Source organism: Crocuta crocuta, unplaced genomic scaffold (assembly GCF_008692635.1).
Source record: "Crocuta crocuta isolate KB4526 unplaced genomic scaffold, BGI_CrCroc_1.0 scaffold37, whole genome shotgun sequence".
Classification (NCBI taxonomy): domain Eukaryota; kingdom Metazoa; phylum Chordata; class Mammalia; order Carnivora; family Hyaenidae; genus Crocuta; species Crocuta crocuta.
Genome location: NW_027532040.1, coordinates 484,952 through 510,890, shown reverse-complemented (window position 1 = coordinate 510,890; position 25,939 = coordinate 484,952). Strand labels below are relative to the sequence as shown.

Here is a 25,939-nt window from a genome sequence, read left to right as displayed (position 1 = left end):
TCTTTATAGAATACGTAATCTATGAAAATATTGAGTTGTTTTCCCTTGATTGAAACACATTGTAGATAAATACTCCTTGTGTGATAGATGATGCCCTACAAATACCAAATGTCAAAACACAGTGTGTAATCTTAGATTTCTGTATTAAAAGTCCAGTATGTTTAGCTCTTGCCCTCAGAAGGAATGGCTTTCTAGAAGCAATTTTTGTATTCTGGATAAATGTAAAAGATACATGATTAAAAGTTTTTTAGAGGGATAGTCTTTATGCTTATGTAAGAGCTGACTTCTTATTTAGTTCTATCATATTGCCTTCCTAATGTGGAACTATTAAAGGTAGTGAAATGTGTTGATCAACAAGTTCTTGAAAGACAGGAAAATTAACATTGATTTTAACATTATTTTAGAATTCTTAAATAAGAGATTCCTTAACATTATTTAGAATTCTAACATTGATTTTAGAATCCCCATTTAAATAATTTTACTTGAATTTGTATATAAACATCAGATTATGTATGTTTGTGTGAGCACATGTACTTGGTATAAATATAAAACAATTTTTTTACAAGATACATTTGAAATATTTCCGTTGAATGGGCTTTATCTCTTTTAAAGTAGTTACCTTGAATTTTCAGTTATGCAAGGTGGATAAAAATCTACTGTACAAGATTTTGCCTATAGTAAACAGTACTGTTATTATGCACTTAAAGTTTTTTTAAGATGGTAGATCCAGGGGAGTCTGGCTGGCTCAGTTGGTGAAGTATGCAACTCTTGATCTCAGGGTTGTGGGTTCAAACCCCACATTGGGTATGGAGATTACTTAAAATCTTAAGAGAGAGAGAGAGTAGATCTCACGTTAAACATTTTAACAACAATTTTAAAATATAGTTACATTAAAAACTATTCACAACTGAGATCATGTTCACTTGAGAACATGTAGTCCTGTAGATTTGGTTTAAAGAAATCATCTCATTAGAGTCCTCCCTTGTTTAGAATTATAAAAATAATGGCATCATTTTTAAGCATTATGATGGACTTGATTTAATGTGTAGTTGCAATTTAAAAAGAAAATAAACACGTCATTTGAAATTTAAGAAGCCTATGTAACTTTAAAGAAGATTATCATTGAATATGAATAATGTGAAATTTGGAATTAATATTAAAAATATTAAAAGGTATAAGAAAAACATTACCAAAGTACAAAATTACCAAATTTTTGTGAAAAATCATCAAATCACGAGTTTTGGAATTCAAAGAAACTTTAGAGATTACTCCATCTTTTCCACTAATGGGCAGTGTGATCTTGAACTTAGCACTAAGTCGCTCTGGACTACCTCAGTTTCCTCATCTGGGAAATGCATTATTTGTACTGGGTGCTACAACTCTTTAGGATTAGCATTGTGGTTCTCTTACTGTAGATTGACTTTCTTATTTTATAGGTGAGGAAATTGAGGCACCGAGAAGCCAGGTGACATTCCCAACATATATAGGGAGTTAATGAAATATAATTAACTAATCGCAAGCTTTAGGTCTAGAAGACGTTATCAGCTGACCTCAGTATGTGTGTTTGTGTTGTCTGCTTCTAGATATATGAAGAAAAATAAATGAAAGTTTATAGAATGAAAGTTTTTAAGTGCTTCACTCAATATAACAAAGAAAGATTTTGATGTATTTTTATAGAATACCTTAAATGGTACAAACATAAGTATATAGGGTGTTTGACCTAACAGTTTTTATTGTGGCCTTTTTATTGATTAAAACCATATTCTGTTAGGTCTTTGCTGCTATGTGAAAATTTTTAGAATTATTCCAATTGAATTTATTTTCAAAAACTTTCTGTGCAATTCCATAATGTAAGCCAAAAGTAGCTTGATTTCGGTAATGCTTTTTAAAGTAATATCAGCAACTGAGTTGTCTTTAGGGAAACCTTTGAGCATATATTTTCAAGTTAATATTTTCAGACAACTTCCAACATTTAAAAGTGAACAACCTGCAGAATCAGGTTTATTTATTTATTTATTTTTTCCCTCTAACTCTGCATTTACATTGATGGAGTGTATATTATGTACTGGAATTTTACTATTGTTGCTAAAAGATACCTGACTCCTTTTTTTTTTAATGTCTAGGAATTTAAATTCATGGAACAGTCTCGTTCTCCATCAGTTTCACCTAGTAAGCAGCCAGCCTCAACTTCTTCAAAAACAGTGACCTTGTTTGAGCAGTACTGTAGTGATGGGAATCCATTTGAAATTCAGGCCAACCATAAAGATGAAGAAACAGAAGATGTCCTGGCTTCTAATGGGGTATGTAGTATTTCTAAAACCTATTGTGGAAAATAAGTGAGATTTTCTTACTGAAAAGTGTTCTCTACCCAGTGAGTAAGGTGATTAGCTAGATTTATTTATCCATTCACCTCCTGTCTTCCTACCTATATGCTTATATACCTGTGATAACTCTTGTACAGTAATGGCTTTATAGTATGCTTTGTTGAAAATGTCCTTTTGAGCAATATATTTTGCCTTTATGTTTATTTTGGGCTCTTATTAGATTTCTGTATGTTCTTACTAGATGACTGAATCAGGTAGGAGTAGTTTCTTCACTGCATATTTATGTGATTTGTTGGATAGATGGATGAGGGAATAGATCATCTGTACTTACTTCTCATTCCCACTCCTGGGCACCTGGATCATTTTGTCCATGTCCCTTTATCTGAGTGATATCGTGCTTAGTTACCTAGAAGGGATGTTTAGAAGTACGATGTTTTAACACTTTGAACAGCTCAAAAAACATAATATAAACCAGAGTTTGTGTGAATTAATGGAAAGGATTTGAAGGCTGATAGAAAGAATATCACCTTTATTACTTATTAGATATGTGGCCCTTGGCGACTTATTTTAACTTTGTGATCCTCCATTTCCCTATATTTACAGTGAGTGAATGCTTACTTCACAGGTACCTGTGTTTACACAATATTTAATTTGGATGGGTTCTTCTGATCTTTGTCACTTCCAGATGGATCCTATATGATTTTTATTTTAGATTTGATGAAGCTTAAGTGAAAACTGTTCAGATTTGATAAAAATCTATGAATATGTATATGTATTTTAGTTTTGGCATTTTTCTTTTTTGTTTAGTGAAGATATAATTTAAAAAAATTGAAAGTATACCATTTGTTATGTTTCATAATGAAGTAGAAATTATTTCGTAGGAAGCCATACTTAAAATTATAATTCAGAGCTTCTGGGTGACACTTTGCCTCTATAATGCGGACTAAACTGAGAGGAATTAAAAGTCTTTTCAACATTTTTGAAATAATATATCCCACCTGTACTGATGATTTGCTAATTGAAAATCTCTCATTATTCATGCCAGGTATGTTCTATGAAGTCCCTCTGAACACTGAATTAGTAAATATAGAACCATTGTTCCTATGTGAACAATGGGATTAGGTTCCTGTGAGGCTTTGGACACATTTCCATCAACTGATCAGTGTATAACCTTGTTTTATTTGTGTTTTTGCTTGAAGACATCTAAGTTAATATATAGTATTGGTTTGTTAACATTCAACTAACAGCCAGCAGTGCTATAACTCCTGTCTGAAAGAAGCTTATCTAACACATGTATTTTTGCCATAAGACATATTACAGTCTTGTGTTCAGGAACACTAGACAGAACTTTAATCCTACACTTAGGAGCCATTCTAAACAGTGAAATCACCAGTCAGAAACACAAATATCTTTTAAATGTGGCACTACATAGTGAAATGGACATTGTTTAAGAAGGAGAGATGAAGGGATGCCTGGGTGGTTGAGCATCACCCATCCCTGGGTGGGATGCTCAGTTGATTGAGCATCCAACTCCTGATTTTGGCTCAAGTCATGATCCCAGATTCATGGAATTGAGCCCTGCATTGGGTGCTGTGCTGAGCATGACCCTACTTAGAATTCTCTCTCTCTCTCTCTCTCTTTCTCTCCCTCTCCCTCTGTTCTTTTCCCCTGTCTGTGTGCGTGCTCTCTCTCTCTCAAATAAAAGGAGTGCCTAGGTGGCTCACTTGGTTGAGTGTCCAACTTCGGCTCAGGTCATGATCTCGCGATTCTTGAGTTTGAGCCCTGTGTCTGGTTCTGTGCTGACAGCTCGGAGCCTAGAGCCTGCTTCCAATTCTATATCTTCCTCCCTCTCTCTCTGTCCCTCCCCTGCTCATACTCTGTCCAAAAATAAATAAACATTTTAAAAAGTTTTAAATAAATTTAAAAATAAATAAATAAAATTTCTTAAAAAAAGAGAGAGAAATGAGGCAAGAAGGTAGAGCATCACCTTGTTTGCCCTCAGCTAGGAAAGTGCATGCTGGGTAACTCAAAAGTTTCTGCATACTCTACGCATATCCATGATTGACCGTGAAAGTGTCATGAATGTTGGCGTTACAAATAAAGTTTAGCAAGTGCTGAAATTTGTAAACACAGAATCCTTAACAATGAGGATCTCTTGTACTGTGAAATCATGAAGCTCTGTTATTATAACTGATATGTCCTGGTGTGTGTGGATCACCTTTCTGAATGTTATCAGGGTCACATTGTATACAAGACAGTAAGAATGCCTATAGAATGCTCGTTTGCTGTTATCAATATATGATCTAATCTTTCTAGGTACCACATAAGTCCTTGAGAGTCAGGGTCCACATTTTACTATGGCCTGTCACACTGATTTAGACTCTCAAAAAATGTGTTGAATTAGGGACCCAACTTCTTTCCGTGTTGTCTTTATACTGGTCTCCTCAACTGGCATATGGGGATAAAATTTTGTCATAGAATTGTTTTGAAGATTCAGTGAGAAAATTCATGAAAGCACTTAGCACTCAAGAAATGTTAGCCATTATTTAATCATATTAATTTATAATAAGCGATAATGCTGCTGCTGTAACTGCTTTCTTTCCTGAGACTGGACTCCTCAGTCCTCTCCCATGCTGGCACTGGGCCATGGTGCCATAAAGATGATGAAAAGGTTAGGTAAGCGCACCCTTCCTCTCAGGAGGAAATCCGCCATTTTTGTCCTTGCTCCCATTAGTCCCTTGGTGCTAAGCATAATTTTTTAAGCCACCCTTGTAATTAAATCTCATCATAATAAATTAGACAGTACATTAGCATGTGTGTTTTAAGAGTTTATTATGCTGAATTAACACTTCCAGAGTGCCAGAATTGTACACTCAACTTCTCTATAATGAATTATCAAAATGGAAGTAAGTATCGTGAAACGACTTGGAGGAAAAGACAAGATTTTTTGTTTTTAGTCAAGTGTATATTCTTTTCCTCTCCTGAGATCTATCAAGATGCTTGTTTTTGTTTGTTTTTTTATGTGGAGATTTGATTTTTTAGGAGACATTTAGAAGCTTTTGTAGGTATAATGTTTGTATTTTATTTTCCTTTTTTTTTTCTTTTGAGCTGGTTAAGATGGATGATGAAGAAAATGGAAAGTTACTATGATTCTTGCTGGCAAAATTAAATATGAGTTATTAAGAACTTTCTTCCATAAACTACTTCTAAAAATTAGATACTTTTGTTGTGTAAAGACTCCCAAGAAAGGCTGGCTGTTCATACCCATTGTTGAATATACTGTGTTTTCTTCAGTATGAATCTGATGAACAAGAAAAAAGTGCCTATCAGGAGTATGACAGCGACAGCGATGTTCCTGAGGAGCTAAAACGAGATTATGTGGATGAGCAAACAGGTGATGCACCTGTGAAAAGGTAATTGTTCTTAGATCGTATGCTATTTTTATGTTGTGCTTTTAAATACAGGATTTCCTTTAAAGATTAAGAAAAAGCAAAAAGCAAAAATTAAACGTAGGTTATGATATCATGTGACAGAAGTTAATACATTTTAAAATGAAAATACAGGGTTTTTTAATATTGGGCATAATCAAAGAGCTCTTAATTTAGAGAGATGTGGTTTTTGCAGAAAAACAAACTTTAACTTATAAAATCAGTGCTGTCTTTGGAGACAGTTCTTGCTTCACATAAGTTAAAAAACCTCAAGGAGGAAGGGCACCTGGGTGGCTCACTTGTTTAATCATCTGACTTTGGCTCAGGTCATGATTACATGTTTGTGAGTTCTAGCCCCACGTTGGGTTCTGTGCTGACAGCTCAGAACCTGGAGCCTGCTTCAGATTCTGTGTCCTCCATCCCCCCCACCCCCACCCCTCCTCTGCTCATGCTCTGTCTCTATCTCTCAAAAATAAATACACATTTAAAAAGAAGGAAAAAAAAAACCTCAAGGAAGAAAGTAGCCATTTGCTTTGTAAGTGGAGTTTCTGCCTCAATCTAGTTAAATGCAGAAAGTCTCCACTCATTTTTCCAATGTCAATTACATTTACTGTTTGGGCTTTCTGTTAAGGTTCCTCCATTGTTTTGTTTCTATGATAAACTCTCCTGTTCAAGAACTACGATAATTACATAAGAATTTTTTGTCACCTTCTCCCAGTTAAATGGGCTGGTTCTTAGATGTGAGTTAATTTCATGACCGAGCATCAGACACTTAGTGGCTGCAAATACACTTTATTTTTAATGATAGATTTAAGTATACTCTTCCCTACTTTTTATCCCCAGAGTACCTAGTTAGTACCTATTTAAAATGAAAACCATAATCAATATAATTTTTCTCCTCAAAAATGAGCGACTTGTATGATTATGGATATTTTAATGTCAAAAATTGTTTCCTTTGGTTTTCACATATATGTGATGTTTAAATATCTCCCATCTATGATCTGTTATGAACTGAGTAGGACTATTTTGTTGGACTTCTTCACTGGATGTTTTGGGTATATTTTGGCTAAAAGGTAAACTCTAATTGAAATGAACATGTAAGATAGTATCTGCCAGTATCTGTGCATATATATATACTTGCATTTTTTGTAGGGTTATGCAGTTACCCTCCTAACTTACCACTAGAAGTATGAATAATGTGAACTATGACCTGCATTCAATCAATTACTATCAATTCTAACCTCAAAATATCTCTTTAATTGATCAAAATTTCTTGTATTTCACTGATACCACCCAAATTCATGCAAAAATCATCCCTGTGCCAGATTATTGGATCGGCCCCCTTAACCTGGCTTTCTGTGTCTAGTTTTACCCCCTCCTAATTTGTATACAAATGTAGGGTTCGTTGTTTTTTTCTTTTCTTGTCTTCAGATTTGATCATATCATTTTCCTGGTTAAATTTTGCATTCAGGTTAAGGTTCATATTCTTTAGATATGATTGCTTTTAGTGATCTGGACTTTACCTTTTTTCTTGTCACTTTTCCCTCAGCCCACATATTTTCCATGCTGGCAGCTGGCATTGTGACTTCTTACTGCTTCTCTGAGCACACTCTCTTCTCTTACCTCTTACCTTATTACATATTGTTTCCCTTTTTTTCTGTACTTACTGTATAAGTTCTACTTTTTCTTTGAACCTAGTGTTGTACCTAACCTAACTCTGTCATTACCCCTTATATTTTAAATATTAGGTTTAGATTGTAAGGAGATTATTTTTTCATTTTTATAAGTCTGAAATCAGGATGTTTGGTACATTTGATATAGAATTTCCCTGAAATGTCTATTTTTTAAAAGTGACATAGCTTTTTTTAAAATAGTTGTTAATTAATAACTTTAAATCAAAGAAATACAGTATAGTACTTTAGTTTTCTGTTTATGAATTTCTCTTCCCCTCTAGACTGTAAGCTTTGTAAGGACGGGAGGATAATCTTTATATCCCGACCTGATACATGGTAACATTTTTTGTAACTAATTAGTGAATGATAGATCCTAATCTCAATAACTTACTGATTTACTAGTTGATAACCCTAACTGCAATTCTGTGTTGTTTTTCCATATTAAGCGTTTCTAGAGAAACTTTAAAAAGCAGGAAGAAATCAGATTACAGTCTAAATAAAGTGAATGCACCCATCTTAACAAATACAACACTGAATGTAATAAGACTTGTTGGTAAGTAGCTACACCATTTAAAAACAACATTATTAGTTAAATTAGTCTACTTTCGCTACTTTTATTGGGATTTTCATTGTATACTCCAGTGCCTACCACAAGGAAGGTTTTAGGATTGTCAAAGGTCAGTACTTTCTCATCATAATTGTTCCAAATAGTGTAATAACTAATATTAATGTCAGTTTTTCTTTTTCAGTTAACTGCTTAGTATTTGTGGCTTCTACTTTTTCTAAAATATTCCAGTAATTGGTATATAATGAAAAATTCTCTATGTGAATTAGAGGTATGTATAGGATGATATCAGTACCCATTTCACATTTACACAACATTTTGTGCTTATTTCATTGATCTTCACAATCATCCTATCAGATAAGCAGAGTGAATAGTGATTCTCTGGCATTTTCAGACACAAGAGTTCTATAAGCTAAATGTTCACACCATCGGAAGAGTTGCTCTTATTACAGATAAGACCTTTATTGATGATTTTGTAGAAAACAAATAACATGAAGAAAAGCCATTTAAAATATTTAGGTTTGAAAATGATGTGAAATTTTTAACATTCAACATTTCAACATTTTATATGCCATCTTAACCTTTATATCTCACAAGTAAGTGTGTACATTTGACAAATAAGTTATAGATGTGTCTTCTCAAAATAATTAAGTCATCTGTACCAGTCGGGAATTTTAATGGTGTTCTAGAAACAAAAAAATCTCTGTATTCTGTTTATATGAAAGTGATAATATCCTACTGCCTAGTTTGGTTACTCTTGCCTCTGATAAAATGGTCTGTGTTCTTCAAGATATTTTTTTTTTTTAATTTTTTTTTTTTTTAATGTTTTTTATTTACTTCTAGGAGAGAAAGAGACAGCGTGAACAGGGGAGGGTCAGAGAGAGAGGGAGACACAGACTCTGAAACAGGCTCCAGGCTCTGAGCTGGCAGTCAGCACAGAGCCCGACGTGGGGCTCGAACCCACTAACCGCGAGATCATGACCTAAGCGAAAGTCGGACGCTTAACCGACTAAGCCACCCAGGCGCCCCTCTTCAAGATAATTTTTAAATTTCATTAATGAATAGGGTAAAGTAGACAAAATGTTTCTTAAAAGTCCCATTTTCTTTAGGAAAAATAATGGAAAAGTAATAATGAATTGAGAGGAAAAGAAAAATTTGTGTGTATTTTTATGACACATCAAAAAAATTGACAGATTCTGAAGTGTTTTTTGGCTGATTTTTGCCAGGGAAATTAGCCTTTCTTCCTTATCCAGGAGAGCTAACTGAACATAGCATCAGGAGTTCCTGTCTGGAATTTATAGAACCAGAGCTGGAAGGGTTCTGAGAGATCATCTTGTATAAATTCCTATAAAACTAGGATTTCTTTCTTTAATACCCCTAATTTGTGGTGGCCACCTAGCCTTTGTTTCATGTCTCACAGTGACTGGATACATGATATTTTGCCAGACTACTCATTCTACTATTAGACTGATTTAATTGATAGAAATCTCTTCCTTGTGATAAATCAGAATTTCTTTTTCTCTGTAATTCTACCTGTTGGTCTTACTTATGCCTTTAAAAGTAAAAAGAGTAAGTCTATACTTTTTTCTCCTATTCTTCTCTGTGATCACTTTTCAGGTCTGGGTGGTAGTTATACTGTCCTTCCTTTCCATATCCTCCCCCAGTTCATTCTTCAGGGTCAGTATGCTCACTTCCCTTACGTGGTTCTCACTGATAAGTATTCCAAAATCCTTGTCATCCTCCTCAGCCTTTGGGACTCACTGTAGTTTTTGGTGTCCGAACATACTTCTTGAGATGTAGTTTAATGAAATCATCTTTTTNCCACGAACCGCGAGATCATGACCTAAGTGAAAGTCGGACGCTTAACCGACTAAGCCACCCAGGCGCCCCTAATGAAATCATCTTTTGCCTGGTTATGTTGAAGGAACAAATCTCCAAAGGTTTACATGGTGTGTAATGGCTTCTGATCGCCTTAGATCTGTTCCATGTGTCATTCTGAGATGCAGACTGAAAGAATAGCACCAACTTGGAACATGGGGAAAAGAGCAGGAGCCAAACCATGTTATGACCCTTAAGGCTTCCACCCTGATGTGGCACGCTGACATCCTCTGACATATGTCACTGGCCATGGCATGTCACGCTTGACTATTGGAGATAGAGGTACACTTCTGCCCCAGGAAGGCAGTATGGGCTCAGGGCAGTAGACGAGGATGCATAATCTTCTTACAGGGAAGGGGAGTGGGTGGAGATAATTGGGGAAAATAATACAATCAACCCCATTTAAGTGGTAGTTTATATTTTTACCTCACCTAGTTCACAAAGAACTACAGTTCATCAACTGTTTTTACTCTAAAAGACATATATTTAATAGAATTAAATCAATATAAGGCTAAAACAAAATTGAGGAGGGGGGATATCATGTTTTACTCAGTTAAATGCAGACAACAGATACAAATCTTCACTTCCTACTAGATACAAGGAAATGAAAAAACTGCATTTTGCGTTTCTCATTATGTAAGAAAGGGTTAGAAATGTGCTGTTGGTACTAATTTCAGAAGTCAGTAACAACAAATTCTTAGTGGACATTGTTTTCTAATAGTGGATTTAAGGAATGGGGAAAAAGGTGCATTCTGATGGGCTTTTGGTATGTCAACCCTATAAAGCAGAGTAGTCCTGAATAAAACCTTACTCAGCGAAGAGGGTATGACCATTGTAATTTCAGCCTTCGTCACCACCCGATCTTTTACTAGAATTGCAGTTAGGAAACAATGCCTAGTATATGCTATTTTAACTCTCACGTCTTCCCATTTAGGGCAGGGATTAGATGCTTCCATTATTCCCTCCAGTAGACTTTTATGCCTGCCACTTTCTCTCCCTGGAATGGCTTTATCTTCAGTTTGTACATATTCATAAAATAGAACTTTAAGAGAACCACTCACTAAGGGGTCTCCAACCGGCAAATGCTGTTCCATCCCTTGTTATTACATAGAGGTGCTTGAAGATAATAAACCTGTAAAGGTAGTGTCTCTTCTTACAAAGTTGTGTAAATAAGGTTGATTAATTTTGGGTGCCTGGGAAGATGAAGGAACTAATTATTCAGTAGTTGGAGGCACATTTTAGAACATTAAAGGCATATTCAAAATGTCCTTTTCAAGTAGTATTTATTTGGCAGGTAATTAGGAGAGATTAAACATAAAAAGTGTTAATGGGGTTTCCCAGCCCCAGGTGCTACCTAAATCTGTTAGAAAGGCCCAGGGAGCCTTTCACAAGTGTGGAGAACTAATCAGAATGCTTGCTTGAGTAAAGAAAAAATTCTGTCAACCTGACAATTTCTTGCAGACAGAGGCAGAGAAATTTTAAGGAATGTGTCTCATCACTGAAATAGACTTTCTATTCAAGATTCTCTTCTCCTGGAAGCAGCTCTCACTTGAGCAGGTATGATAGGTCTGAGAGGGCAGAAGACAGGTTGCCAAAATCCATGCTTATCAAAACTACAGACCTTAGGATAAAATTATTACTTTAATAGCTGAAAATCATAACACACTAGCATGTCATGTATCTAGACCTTAACATGAAACCAGAATAAAGTTATCTAAGAAACTTTAATATTTTCATAGGTAATGTTTACAGAAAAAATATATATCATTGTTTAATTTAGATTGCATTCCAAAATTTTTTTTTCTTTAAAAGATACTTACGTTTTGTTATTTATATGAAATATTTTTAAACATTTTTAAAAACACTTTTTGAACTGATAGCTGTATACACAACATGATATTTTGAGAGGATGATCCAAGAAGTGTCATCCTTCAGCATAATGTGCAAGAAAATCATATTGGAGATTGGGAGGCTGAGATAGAATATTCCAACAACAGAATAAGAATAAATAACAGAATAAAATAATAGAATAAAAGCTGGTAGTTCAGGACTTAGGTAATGTAGTCTGTGGTCTTCAGTTCATCGTTCAATGTGTTTTTCTAAATTTTTATGAGCTGAACTAACTTTTTCTTTCCTTGATGGCTCATTTATAGCATTTTCAGTTTGCCTTTATGTGCTATTCATATCCATTGATGGTGTTTCAACTCAGTGCCCTGTAATAAGAATAGCAAACATCCTTCCAGCTCAGATTCTGTTCTTGCTCCTCCCTGTCCGTGTGTCAGCCCCTACAGATGAAAACAGTTGGAGTCATCTTTGCAGCAGAGAGAGCATTCAGCCAGCCCTTTTGTAGGTGCCCAGTATACTGAAACTGACAGACCTTGATTTTTAAAATCTTGAATATTGGAGCAACACTTTTTCCTCCTCTTTTGTCCTAATCCGCAGTGGACAAATACACACTGCCAGCATCTTCTCTGTACCCTTGAATTTGCTCTTCTGCGTAAGAATGTGGCTTTCTAACTGAATTTCCCTGGGCCAGCTTTCATGTGGTAATTACTCTGCTATTTATATGAAATATTTTTAAATGTTTGTTCTCTGTGCTGATGAGCTGGGGAAAACAGGCCCACTGTTCCTCTTGGTTGCATAGTTCTCCATGTAGATCCTTGGTTGGTTTCTTTGCCAGTCCCTCTGTGTCTCCTCCCCGTGAGTATGCAGGACTCACGGTCTAGATTTTAGGATGATAGTTTAAATAGTGCTTCCCTTGTAAAGCTTTTCCTCATCAGGTTAGGTTTCTTCTCCTTCCTTCCTTCCTTCCTTCCTTCCTTCCTTCCTTCCTTCCTTCCCTCCCTCCCTCCCTCCCTTCCTTCCTTNGGGCTGGAACCAACAAACTATGAGATCATGACCTGAGCTGAAGTCGGATGCTTAACCAGCTGAACCACCCAGGTGCCCCTAAGTTTCTTTTACCTAGCACTCTGTACTTCTCCCTTACTGCATTCATTATAATTATTTTAAAATAATAGCAGTAGCTAAGATTTCTTGCTCCCTTGGTATAGGCCATGTAAACACTTAACACACAGTTTCTCATTAATTCTTCATAGTACCTTTTTTATACACCAAATAATTAAAGCCCAGAGGTAAATAACTTGCCTAACGTCACATAGCTGCTAACTGGTAGAACCCAGATTGTCTGATCCTAGAGCCAATAAGCTCTTTTCATGCTTCATAACTGGTAGAGGAAATCAGGAATGTTCATTCTTATACCTGGACGAAGTTCACAGAGGTTACTCTGTAGACTGGAAACAGGAATAAGAACTCCTTGCAGGTGATCATTTGTAAAGAGATTCTTTTCTTAGTCATCTTGAGGAAAGAAGGAAGGGAGGCAAGGGAGACAAGCTGACCAAAGTATAGCCATTTTGATTTTAGCCTGACCCTTAACCTAAAAGTCAGCAGCAGGTCATGAAAAGAGTCAGAAGATCAGACTCATGGAAAACTGTAAGACCCCACTCCCTCCAGCAGTAAAAAGCCACACAGGCTGGACTTTCTTAAAATTGCTCCCTGTGGGTAATTCTGTAACCCTAAGACAATGGAAAAATGTGGATGATAAGCCCTAAGTTAAAGAGAAAACCCCTCCCTAAATAGTTAGCTAATTTATTAGAAAACCCTTCCTTAGAGGCAAAGGAGGAGGTCCTCTTCCTCATTTGGAGGAGAGACCGCTACTTTGTCTGTGAAGTAGTTCCTTTCCTTTATACTTAATAAATCCTTGTCCCTTCCTCTAAGTGGCCTGCTCTTGAATTCTTTCTCATAAAGCCAGGAACCCTCCTCACAGGGGGCCTGAGGCCCTCCCTCCTGGGGCCTCAGCCAGTTCTGCACCCATTGGGCTGTGTTCCCAAAGCATGTTGTGTTGTGTCCACTTCACTCTCATGTCCTCTGTAATGAGGTCTAGAAGGGAAGGAAGAGAAGTGGAGTGTATCTGACCCACATCTCGATCCACTGACCACATTTTTTAAATGAGGCAGGCTAACTTCAGAGCCCTGCTTTTACCTTTTTATTAAGGTAGTATTCTGACTGTAACACAGTATATAGTAAAGAAGAGATTGTGACGAAAATAGCAGTCTCTCACGCCAGGCCTCCCTGCTACCAGCCTGGAGGCAATTTCTTGGTCTGTTTCTGTTTGTCTTTCTTCTAGTTGTAATTTCCTAGGAAAGAGTAATGAGAGGTAAATGTTTTGAATTCTTGTCATTATGAATGGCTTTATTCTGCCCTTTCACTGAATGACAGTTTAGCTGTGTATAATAGAATTACAGATTAAAAGTAATTTTTCCTCAGTAAATTGAAACCTCTAGTGTTCTGTTCTTTTTATTGTAGTTGAATTTCTTCTCTCTCTCTCTCTCTCTAAAAGCTTTTAGTATTTTTTTCCTTGATGTTTCAGAACTCTCTGGTGATGTAATTATCAGTGTGAGTTAGTTTTCATTAAGTGTGTTGGGTAGTTCGTGACCCTTTCAATCTGATAGCTCTTGTGCTCCTCAGCTGTGACTAATGCTTTTATTTATTTGATTTCCACCTCCCCATTTTCTCTACCCTCTTCCTTTGATTTCCCAATGCTTAAGTGTTTAATCTTTTAGATTAACACCTTTCTGTCTCCCATACTTTCTCTAATGTTTTCCATATTTTTGTCTTTTTGCTGTACCTTCTAGAAGACTTCCATTTTTCCACTTCTTTAATTTGTAATCTTAAAAATCACTTTTAAATTCTTTAAGAGCCCTTGTATGTTCTCTTTTTTTTCTCCCCATATTCTTCTGCTATAAGATTTTACATAATTATTACATCTCTTTAGCTTGACTTAATGTTTTCTCTGGGATCAGCTTTTCTTTTTACTTTTACTCTCTGGGCGTGGTGATTTTTAATGACCTATTCAAATCCAAAATAGAAGGCCCATATAGCTGCTGTGTGGTCCTCTGCTGAATAAGTAATGAGAGCTATGCTCTCCCTGCCCCTTTCTTCTCAGTAGGGATCCTGACTGGGAACTTTGTAAAGAACAGGACAAGGCTGGTGGGTTTACTAGCAATCTTTACTTTATGTGGACAGATCCCCAAAGTTTTAGAATCAGGTAGATATTAATCTGTGGTGCCAACATGCACACTAGAAGATTTTGCCTTTTTAATTTATTTTTTCTCAAGTTTGCTCAGTTGTTTTTTTGTTTGTTTGGCTTGTTTACATCTTTTATTTACTTCTTTTAGAGAGAAATCCTAAGAGTTTTTGTTTTCTTTTGGTTTTGTCTTTGGGCATATTCTGGCAGCCTGTACTCTTTGTTGTTGGTGAGGGATTGTGGTAGAGGAAGACATGTTGACTGATAATTTATCCCATATATGGACCCTTAATCAATCCATCCTTTTTCAGCTCTATTTCTGGCTCCTGCCCTCTTGCACCACCCACTAAGTCTAAGCAGTCACCATCCTACAGAATAGCTTTCACCTCCTTCATGGTCATCTTGTGGTTTATGGACTTCTTTGTATTTTTCCTTCAAACTCTCTTGTCTCTTATCTGTCATCCAGACAGGGGTTGGGACATTATAGCATGCAGGTCAAGTGAGTTCCGCTACCTGTTTTTGTAAATAAAGTTTTATTGGAATACACCCATGCTCATATGTTTACATATTGTCTATGGCTGGTTTTGTGCTACAAAGGCAGAGTTGAGTAGTTGAAATAGAGACTGGCTGTATGGCATACAAAGCCTAAAACTATGTACTCTTTGGTCTTTTATCAGAAAGTTCTGCAATTTAGAAATTGGCTTGGTGTAGAAATTTTTGGAGATTTCTCATTTTCAGGTGATCATACTACTTGCCTTTCCCTCCTCATCCCTTACTCTTCATAGATACAGGCTTAAACTACTCTAGTATTCTTTTAATTCAGTAATTTTGAGAAGGTACATAAGCCTCCTCAGGCCTCCAAAAGCCTGCTGTGCTCTCATGAATTGGGACAGAGTTCTTATACTCACACGTTTTAATATACTGGCAGCCTGCTAATCGATGGCTCATCTGACCATTCTTCATCTGACCATCTAAGGTATGAGAGCAGGGACTCTAATTCCTTGTGTCTTAACACAAAGCCAAGGACATAATAAGCCTTCAGAAAGTGTTGAATGAGTGAATGAATATAAATATATTTAAATTATTTTTTGAGAGTGGTGGGTTTTTATCTAGTTTTTTTTTCTTTTGAATGCAACATTTAAAATATCATTATCTGTAAAAATTTATTTATATACTCTTCCTTTAGATTAATTATATAAACAATGGTTAATTTTTATTATTAGTAATGGAGAGGAGCTTTGTGTTTTGGATATATACCAACCCGGATATTTGAATTTTACCTCATTTTACTTATTATCTCTCTTTTGTTCTTTCACAGGTTAAAATAATGTAACATGATATTTTTCTATTTTATTTTCACAGTGTCACATTTTTTTGTGTAAATAGTTGCAGTTTAAAAACTGCATGTTTGTGGTTGGTGAAATATCTGCATAGTGATCCAGAATGTTCTAGGAGCATAATTTTTAACTGTGATTTTTAAAAAAACATCCGTGTGAAATAATTACAAACAATGATTCTGAAACAAAAAGCTTATAAATAAGAGTAAGAATAGACCTGAATTGAATGGTTTATACTTTTTGTTGTGTCTATTTCTTTTCCTGACCATCTGAGTATTGTTTAAAATCATCTCACCTGTAAATTAAAGCAGCTGTACTGAGTTCTTAAATAATAAAGAAATGGTTTCATAGTAGATATTTCCATTAGAGTAAATTTGTCATTTTTTTCCTACTGCAGTTAATTTGTTTTCTCTTGAGTCACAGTGTGTTCAACAGTACCAATTTAAAATTTATAGCAGTTACATTAAGTAGAGTGAGCACCTGAATTATTTGCTCATTTGGAAATTAAGCAAATGGCCTGTTTTAACATCTGCAGAAGAGCATTTTTTATAGATGTGCTTCTTTCCCTATTGTTTCCCATAAAAAAGAAACACAATTAGGGACTTGTTATTATTTATTATTTGAGTCAGCCTGTCTCACATGCACCCTTCAAATACATTAACAAGTTTATAAATGGAGAGATTTGGGGTTTTATTTTTTTATTTTGCCTTTTTTTGAGATTTTGATTTTTAAATATTATTTTCTGTATTGTATCATATGTTTAGAGAGAGGAGAACATAATATTGGCATCTCCCTAAGGAATGAGTGAATTGGACATTTTTTTGGCACTTTGGGAGTATTGAGCTCTTGAGTGATGTAGTGATAAAGAAATGTTCTTGGCCTCTGACACAAGATTTCACAGGGCTAGGGTTCAGGGGAATATGAAGTGCCTTCTATGTGTCCTTTTTCTTTTTGCTTTTTTACCTTTGCTCTGTTATACAAGCTTGTAAAAAAGAAAATGCTTTTTTTCCAAGTACATTGTCTTTGGTCTTATATACCTAAACATTTTTGAAGAAATTATTAATTTTTTTAAAAAATTGAATTGATTTTATTATATTGGAAGAAATTATTTTAAATGGAATCCAGTAATGTGGAACTGGGTCATGTGTCTGTGCAGTGTTATTTATGAAAGAGTATAGATGTTCCATGAATATTTGGCAAACAGTAAGCTATACTAATATGAAAATATTTTTGTGGGTATTATTTATGTCAGTGCTCTTTGGTAATACTTTCCAAGATTCTGTATCTGTGTTGACCTATACAGTAGCCACTAGCCACAAGTGACTATTGAGTACTTGGAACATTGGCTAATGGGACTAGAAATGTAGCATTTCATTAAAAAATACATATGATATAGTGTCTCTTTATAATGATAGATGAACAGATTTTAATTTTTTTCTAATTGTGATTTTTTTCAGGTAAATATATGCAGATGATGAACATTCTTAAGCCAATTGCCTTTGATGTTATCCATTTCATGTCTCAGCTATTTGATTATTACTTGTATGCAATATATACCTTTTTTGGTCGGAATGATTCAGTAAGTCATCTTTGGTGGGAAAGTCTATTTCCTTCAAAATTTATTTATTTTTAAAGTGTAAAGTTTTTCATTCTCTTTGTATGAAATATACAAATATTATTTTGAAAATTATCCATCAAAAATCTAACAGAATTTTTGATGTCACCTTTTTGTCTGCTTAATTCCCTTATTTATATATTAATCTTGAGCTTTGCTATAATAAACATATGTTATTCAGATTTTTGGCAGAAAAAGTGCAGCATCTGTTTTTAACCTTGACTCATTTTGGCAATGAAAAATGTGTGGGTTGCCTTGTTTAAATCTGGCTCAGTGTGTAATTACTACATAGTAAATGAGACATTTTAAATATTGGCTTACAAATCTTAGCAGGCACTACTACAGTCAGAAGATAATGGCAAACATTTATTAAAATAATTGAAAACCTTTGAACTGAACCTTATGTCTGCCACAGAATCGTTTCCTGTAGCTCCTTTTTGTGTTTCCAAAGCTCTTATTGAATTTAACTTCTTCTACTTCTAAAGAGAACAACACGATATTAGGCAGATACCTTATCTGATATTTGGTATTTATTATGTAGGGTTCACTTAGATAGTCAATAGATTTCTTTGTAAAAGCATAATGTTGGGTCCTATGAATATATCATAATACTAACTTTTCATCTATTTTTGTATCTTTTTAAAAACATGTGAATTTATCTTTTAAAATGGGATCTGAATTTCCTGTTGTTAATCCTCTGAAATATTTTTTAGAAAGAATACTAATGAAATCAGACAGATTGTTGCTACAGAATTTATGTTACTATGAAATATGTACTAATTCATTGCTCTGAATTTGGGACCTCAATGCATAAAGGTTAAAAAAAGAAAGACATTATAGAGTTGTAGATAATTGTCAGAATCTTTCAGTCTTCTAGATGAGCCTACTCTGTTTTCTAGGCTGAGCCTCCAGACCAGACCTATCCAAGAGAAGTTTTAAAGTAATGAAAATGCTCTCAGTTTACTCTAATATGGTAGTCACTAGCCACATATGATCTTTGAGCACTTGAAATGTAATTAGTGTGACTGAGGTACTGAATTTTTAGTTGTATTTAATTTAGCTATTTTGTCTCTAAATATAAATAGCCACAGGTAGCTAGTGACTATCCCATATGATAGAACAGTTCTAGACCACATTATTGATAAGATGTGTAAAAATAGGGTCCTTTGGAAACTTTTGGGAACTAATGCCTTTGGGACATGACTTTCTAGCTGATTATATACTGGCACAGATTTGTTTATAGTAGGATTCACTAGGACCTGAGAAAGTTAGCAAAGTATAGTTAGGTACTTATTGTAAAGTATGCTACATATGTTATTTAAAATATGTTATGTTTTAAAGAACATATTAACCTTATATTTTATATCAAAAGCATTTTCAATCTTGTAAGACTCAATAACAGCATTTCACCGTATTCACATAATTAGGTGTCAGTGATAAGCATTTCTGTCTTTAACCTGGGTGTCTACCCATATGTCATATTAGAAGCATTTTGTATTATATGAACCTATTGCAAATGTGCATATGAGTGAATGTGTATGAAAAAATAGAGCATTTACTCTCCCTCTTGTACTTTTTAAGAAAGACTTCTTTTGTTAGAGTATGCTTAGTAATACTAGCCTTTATTGACCATGTGAATATTGAAAATATGCACATCTTCAAATAGAATATAATTTAAATCCTGCTATTTTTGATCCTACAAAAATGAAGGAAACACTGTTTAAAGCAAAACAAAAACTGAATCTATAAAAAGGGGTTTTACAGATTTGTAAAAAGAAATACTCCATCCTTCTATCTGTATTTTACCTAGCTTAATTAACAAAACATTTAAAGTTTTGTTTTGTTTTGTTTTGTTACCTTGCAAAGTTATAGTCTTCTTAACTAGCTACTTTAAATTCCTTTTGGAACAAGATAATCTAAATAAATAGCATAAATAAGCATATGCAAGTATATAAGATTGAAGAGGTAAGGTTTTAATTTCCTGAGAAAATAAGCTTTTAAGTCCATTAGAAATACTAGCAATTTCAATATTCAAATATGTGCATACATATATTCATATTCCAAATTGCCCTGTTAGCTGTTGAGTCTTATGTGGTAGGAGGGGAGGGGTAATTAGGTAATGGGTAGAATGGGAAGAATACAGTAGTACATGGTTGCTCCTGCTTTTCCCCCAGAGAAGAAAGATACTTGTATGAATGAATTTAGATGGATGCTGCATGTATAAGAATCTGTTTCCCAGGGTTTCTAGAAAGTCATTGGCTGGGAGGCCATAGTGTATGCAGTAGGCTAAGGGATTCTTCCTGTTTATACTAACTAATCCAGAAGCTATTGCTCTTCATGGAAGTGTTTATAGCCTACAGCATTGTAGTCTATCATATATCTAATCCATTTGGTTCTATTATAATAATGTTACTCGTAGTGTTGCTTTATCTTGCCTTGCCCCCAGCCTTCCATCGGTCACTTCTTGAGTTGTTTTCTGTGGTTCTTCCTGTTCATAGTCTTCCATGAAGACCATTCTGTAGCTTACCTTAACACAGAAGTAAGCACATAGTAAATTTTTAGGACACATGGATAGATGTCCTAATTATTTCTTATCCAAGTTAATCTGATGAGTGTTCTTACTTGAAAGCAGTTTGTGAGCATCATTTAAAGTTACCTTTCGTGAATGAGACAGTGTTTTTAATAGAATGTCTATGATTCAGTTTTTACATTTTTAGGAACAAACTAATTTCCACTTCTGGATATGCAGGACTACAGTCTTACTGGATGATACTTCCTGTTGAAAAAAATTACAAAACCTGAATGTTATAAAAAAGACAACAATCTGAAAATACTGGAGAATGAACAAAGCATATAGACTCTGGGTGGGGGAGTTCATGCTAGTGTGTTGATTGCGGAAAGAGGAGTTATAAAAAATTCCATTTCTATGGCCTTTGAGCCTGGGATTAAGTACAGTTCACATAGCACAAAGGCAAGCATATGAAAACCTTCAGTCTTTATGGATTGGGGAACCAGAAAAGTGAAGCCAGGAAATTGAGAGCACTGAAAAGAGTAGGGGGGGGAGTTCAGAAGAAACAAAGCAAGGGAGGGGATCCCCAAACTCTTTTACCCCGATCTTTGATTAACCAATAACCATGTTTATGTGAAACAGATTGAGTACAGCCAGAGAAAAAAGATCTGAACGGAGAAGGAAGCTGTTGCATAAGAGACAGTTTGTAGAACAAACTCAGCCAAGAAAATTACATAGTGAAAACAAAGGAAACAGTACCCAGTGGAGTAAAATAACAGAATCCAAAATCTCCAGAATTAAATTGATGATGCAGTGTAACTTCACCCAACATACATAAAAGTAAAGAAAGTGGAGTACATCCTTAAGTAAAAATAAAGTCAAGATGTTAGAACTAAGGGATAATATTTTAAGTGGTCTATTAGGATTTTCTTGAATACAGTAAAAAGATGCTTTAAATGTATGAACATCTCAGAGGAGTAGGAAGTTCTGCTAGGAACAGTAATAAGAAAACAAAGGGAAATCCTAGAACTGAAAAATGCATTTTCAGCAATTAAAAAAAATTACTGAATGTACATTACAGCTAAATTGACATGATAGAGGAAAGAATATGTAAGCTTGAAGATAAATCAGTAGAAATTATTCAAAATGAAGAACATAGAGAAAAAAGATTGGAAAACAATGATCAAAGCCTTAGGGACATGTTAAGTCAAATGATCAAACATACATGTAATTGGAATACCAAATGGAGAGACAAGAAAGCTAGAATGAGGTAGAAAAAATATTTGAAGAAGCATTGGCCAGAAATTTTCAGATACAAGATACTAAATGAACAGCAAGCAGAATAAGAACAATGGAACATACTGCAGGGTACTTCCTGGTGAAACAGTCTCTTAAAAACTACAGTAGACTCATTCTATAAAGGGGCCAATGATCTGATTTAGCTGACTTCTCATAAGAAACTGTGGAGGGTCAAAGGAGAGAGTTATACATCTTTAAGTTACTGAAAGAGAGGAAAAGAATGTCCACTCAATTTTATATCTAGCAAAAACACCATATCAAGAATGAGGGTGAAATTAAGACATTTTTAGATAAAAAGGGAAAAAAAACTAAGAATTTGTCACCAACAGACATATAATACTGAAATACGGAAGGAATTTTTTTCAGGCTAAAGGAAAATGATACCAGAAAACTTAGATCCTGAGGAAAGAATAAGGAGCATTGGTAATGGGAACTACTTGGGGAAATGCAAAAGCTTATTTTTTCCTTTTTCTACTTAATTTCTTTATAAACCATATAACTGTTTAAAAGTGAAATCATAACATAATTTTCTAGAGTTCATAACACATGTAAATGTATTACATGTAACAACTACAGCAAGATATGTGGGGGGATATGGACCTTATAAGATGGCAAGAGTTCTATATATTATGTTAAATAGTAAATGGATTGTCCAATATCAGGAATATTTTTATAATTTATAGGACAATGAAAAATAATATTACAGATTAACTCTTGGCAAATAGGAAAATTAAATTAGAATTCTTATTTTAGATTTTTTAATGTTTATTTATTTTTGAGAGAGAGAGAGCATGAGTCAGGAAGGGGCAGGAGAGAGGGAGACACAGAATCTGAAGCAGGCTCCAGGCTCTGAGCTGTCAGCACAGAGCCTGATGTGGAGCTGGAACTCACAAACCATGAGATCATGACTTGAGCTGAAGTCGGACGCTTAACTGACTGAGCTACCCAGGCGCCCCTTCTCTTTTTCTTTAAGTTTTTATTTATTTATTTTGAGAAAGGGAAAGTGCAGAGGAGGGGCAGAGAGAGAGGAAGAGAGAATCCCAAGCAGGCTCTGCACTATCAGTGCAGAGCCTGACATGGGACTTGAGCTCACAGACCGTGAGATTGTGACGTGAGCTGAAATGAAGAGTCGTACACTTGACCAACTAAGTCACCCAGGCACCCCTTAAACTAGAATTCTAAAAAATAAAATTCATATAATCAGAAAAGACAGGAAAGGAGGAACAAAAAAAAAGAAATAACATATAATGAATGATAGATTTTGGTCAACAAATAATCACATTAAATGTTAATGGATTAAACACTTAAAAGGCAGAGATTGTCAGAATGGATTAAAACAAAACAAAAGAAACACTTTAAATATAAAAAATACACAAAGCAGTGACCTGGGTGGCTCAGTCAATTAAGTGTCCGACTTCGGCTCAGGTGCTGATCTCATGGTTCATATCTTCAAGCCCCACATCAGGCTCTGTGCTGACAGCTCAGAGCCTGGAGCCTGCCTCAGAATCTGTGTCCCCGACTCTCTCTACCCCTCCCCAGCTTATGCTGTCTTTCTCTCTCTCAAAAATAAATAAATATTTTAAAAATCTAAAAAAAAAAATACACAAAGGAAAGCAAATGGATTAAAAAGGTATGCCATGGGCGCCTGGGTGGCTCAGTCATTTAAGCATCCTACTTCGGCTCAAGTCATGATCTTGCAGTTAGTGGGTTCAAGCCCTGCATCGGGCTCTGTGCTGACAGCTAGCTCAGAGCCTGGAGCCTCTTTCAGATTCTATGTCTCCCTCTCTCTCTGCCGCTCCCCCACTCGTGTTCTGTCTCTCTCTGTCTCAAAAATAAACTATAAAAATTTTTTTTAAAAAAAGGTATGCCATCTAAACAGTAAGCATAAGAAAACTACAATAGCTATATTAATGTCAGATAAAATAAATTTGAAAGCAAAATATATTACCAGAGATAGAGAGATTCATAATGAGTTAAGGGCCAATTCAGTTGGAAGGAATAACGAACATTAATGTGTATGTGGCTACTAACAGAGCTTCAAAATACACACGATAATTGAAGAATTCAATAGAAAACAACAAAAATAATTCCATTATAGCTGGAGATTTTAACACCACACAGTAACTGATAGAACAAATACAGAAAATCAGCAAATACAAAGAAGATTTGAACAACACTTTCAACCATCTCGAGTTAATTGATGTTAATGGGATAACACACCCAACAACAAGATATATATTCTTTACAAGTGCACATGATATGTTTTTCAGGAAAGACTAATATATATATATATAGAATATATATATAGAATATATTCTCTGATGACAATGTAATTAAATTAGAAACCAATAACAAGAAGATAACTGGGAAAATATCTAAGTGCTTGGAAATTAACACACTTCTAAATAAAGGTTGGCTTAAAGAAGAAATCATAAGAGAAGTTAGAAAATACTTAAAAGTGAATAATAATGAAAACACAATATATCAAGTTGTGGAACAGCTAAATCAGTGTGTAAGGTAAGTATCTAGTTTTAAATACCTATAGTAGAAAAGGAAGCCTCAAGTGATGATAAGCTTCCACCTTACAAAAGTAGAAAAAGAAGCATAAATTATGCACTGTCTTTCCTTACAATGGCACCAAACCTATCACGAGGGCCCCACTCTCATGACCCCATTCTACCCTAATTACTTCCTAAAGGTCTCATCTCCAGGTAGCATCTCATTAGAGGTTAGAGGTTCACCATATGAATTTGAGGGGACAACAAACATTCAGACCATAAATGGAATAACTAGAATTTACATACATTGCTTATAGAGATGAAGAAAAGTACAGCCCCTAGAAAACAGAATGACAGTACCTTATAAAGTTAAAACTATGCTTATTATATGAATCAGAAATTCCTCTTCTAGGTATTTACCCAAAAGAATGGATAATGTATGTCTTCTCAAGGATATATATGTGAATGTCATGGTGACATTCTTCAAACTGGAACCCAAATGTGCATCAACTGGTGAATAAATAAACACATTGTGATATACCATATTTTAGAATACTATTAAGCAATAAAAGAACATGAATTACCAATAGACTTTTAACATGGATGAACCTCAAAAGCATGCTAAATACAAGAAAGTCAAACACAAAAGACTACACATGTATGATTCTATTTATACGAAATTTTTAAAAACAAAACTATAGTGATAAAAAGATCAGGGATTAAGATCGGAGAGAGGAAGTCAAGTGCAAAGGGCATGAGGGCATTTTTCAGGGTGAGGGAAAGTCTGTCTTTTGATTGTGGTAATGGTATAAGACTGGATACAGTTATCAAAATTCATCAAACTATACTTGCAATGGCTGAATTTGACTATATAAAAATAATACTCTAGTGAAAAAAGGGAAAATGAAATAATAAAGTTTATAAAATTTAGTGGAAGTAAAATGTATTATGAAATTACCACATAAAATGAGTTTATGTTTTACTATACCATGCCATCACACAACTATTTTAGCTTTAGGATTTCTATCACATGCTGTGTAAGTAATTATTTGGTGTCATCCTATAGGATAAGAAAAGATGAGGAACAATAAATGTGTGTGTGTGTGTGTGTGTGTGTGTATGCATGTGAATGCATTAATGAGATGATATATTTTATAGTTGACTATTAACATTGCTTTAAATTTTTTGGCTCATATAGAATATTTTAACATTTTTCTAAATGTCTATATGTTGTGTATCTATGATTACCTCTGAATTAAATTTATATTCATAAATTGAATCATCAGACAAGACGAGGCAACTACCTGGCTCTTCATGTTTTTAGCAGTCAAATGTCACTTCTCATTTATGTTCTTGTGATATTTATACGTGCTTTGGCTTTGATATAGTGAAGTGAATTCTATAGTGTGTAATGTTTACTGAGGCTAATAAAAAGTTTTCTTAATTTTTGAATGAGGATTTGGGATGTCTCTAATTTGTGTTAGAAAAATAAATTTAAAACACTCTACGTTGTTATGCTTATACATAAATATGTCTCAGTACACTGTCTTTAAGTATCGGAAATTTAAGTTTTATAACTAAAAATAATAACTTGTGTCAAAAAGATTCTGGTGAGCTCTCTCCTGATAAATTTATTAGATTGACAGATGCTAGTGTGACCAGTAAATGCAAATGTGTGAAATAGTTGTTCCTTAAGGGCTAAGGTTTGACTTGATGTTTTGAAATTTTTA

At 34.7% G+C, this 25,939-nt stretch overlaps 1 protein-coding gene across 2 annotated transcripts in view; it reads left to right on the top strand.

Annotated features, from left to right (window-relative positions):
- The window catches only part of VPS50 (VPS50 subunit of EARP/GARPII complex), a 129,762-nt gene that overhangs the window by 83,950 nt on the left and 19,873 nt on the right, over nucleotides 1–25,939 (top strand). For both annotated transcript variants that reach the window (XM_077776242.1, XM_077776241.1), the window contains exons 18-21: nucleotides 2,124–2,300; nucleotides 5,619–5,737; nucleotides 7,872–7,978; nucleotides 17,746–17,867. In XM_077776242.1, coding sequence (XP_077632368.1) covers nucleotides 2,124–2,300; nucleotides 5,619–5,737; nucleotides 7,872–7,978; nucleotides 17,746–17,867 — 525 coding nt within the window. The remainder of the gene's footprint in view (nucleotides 1–2,123; nucleotides 2,301–5,618; nucleotides 5,738–7,871; nucleotides 7,979–17,745; nucleotides 17,868–25,939) is intronic.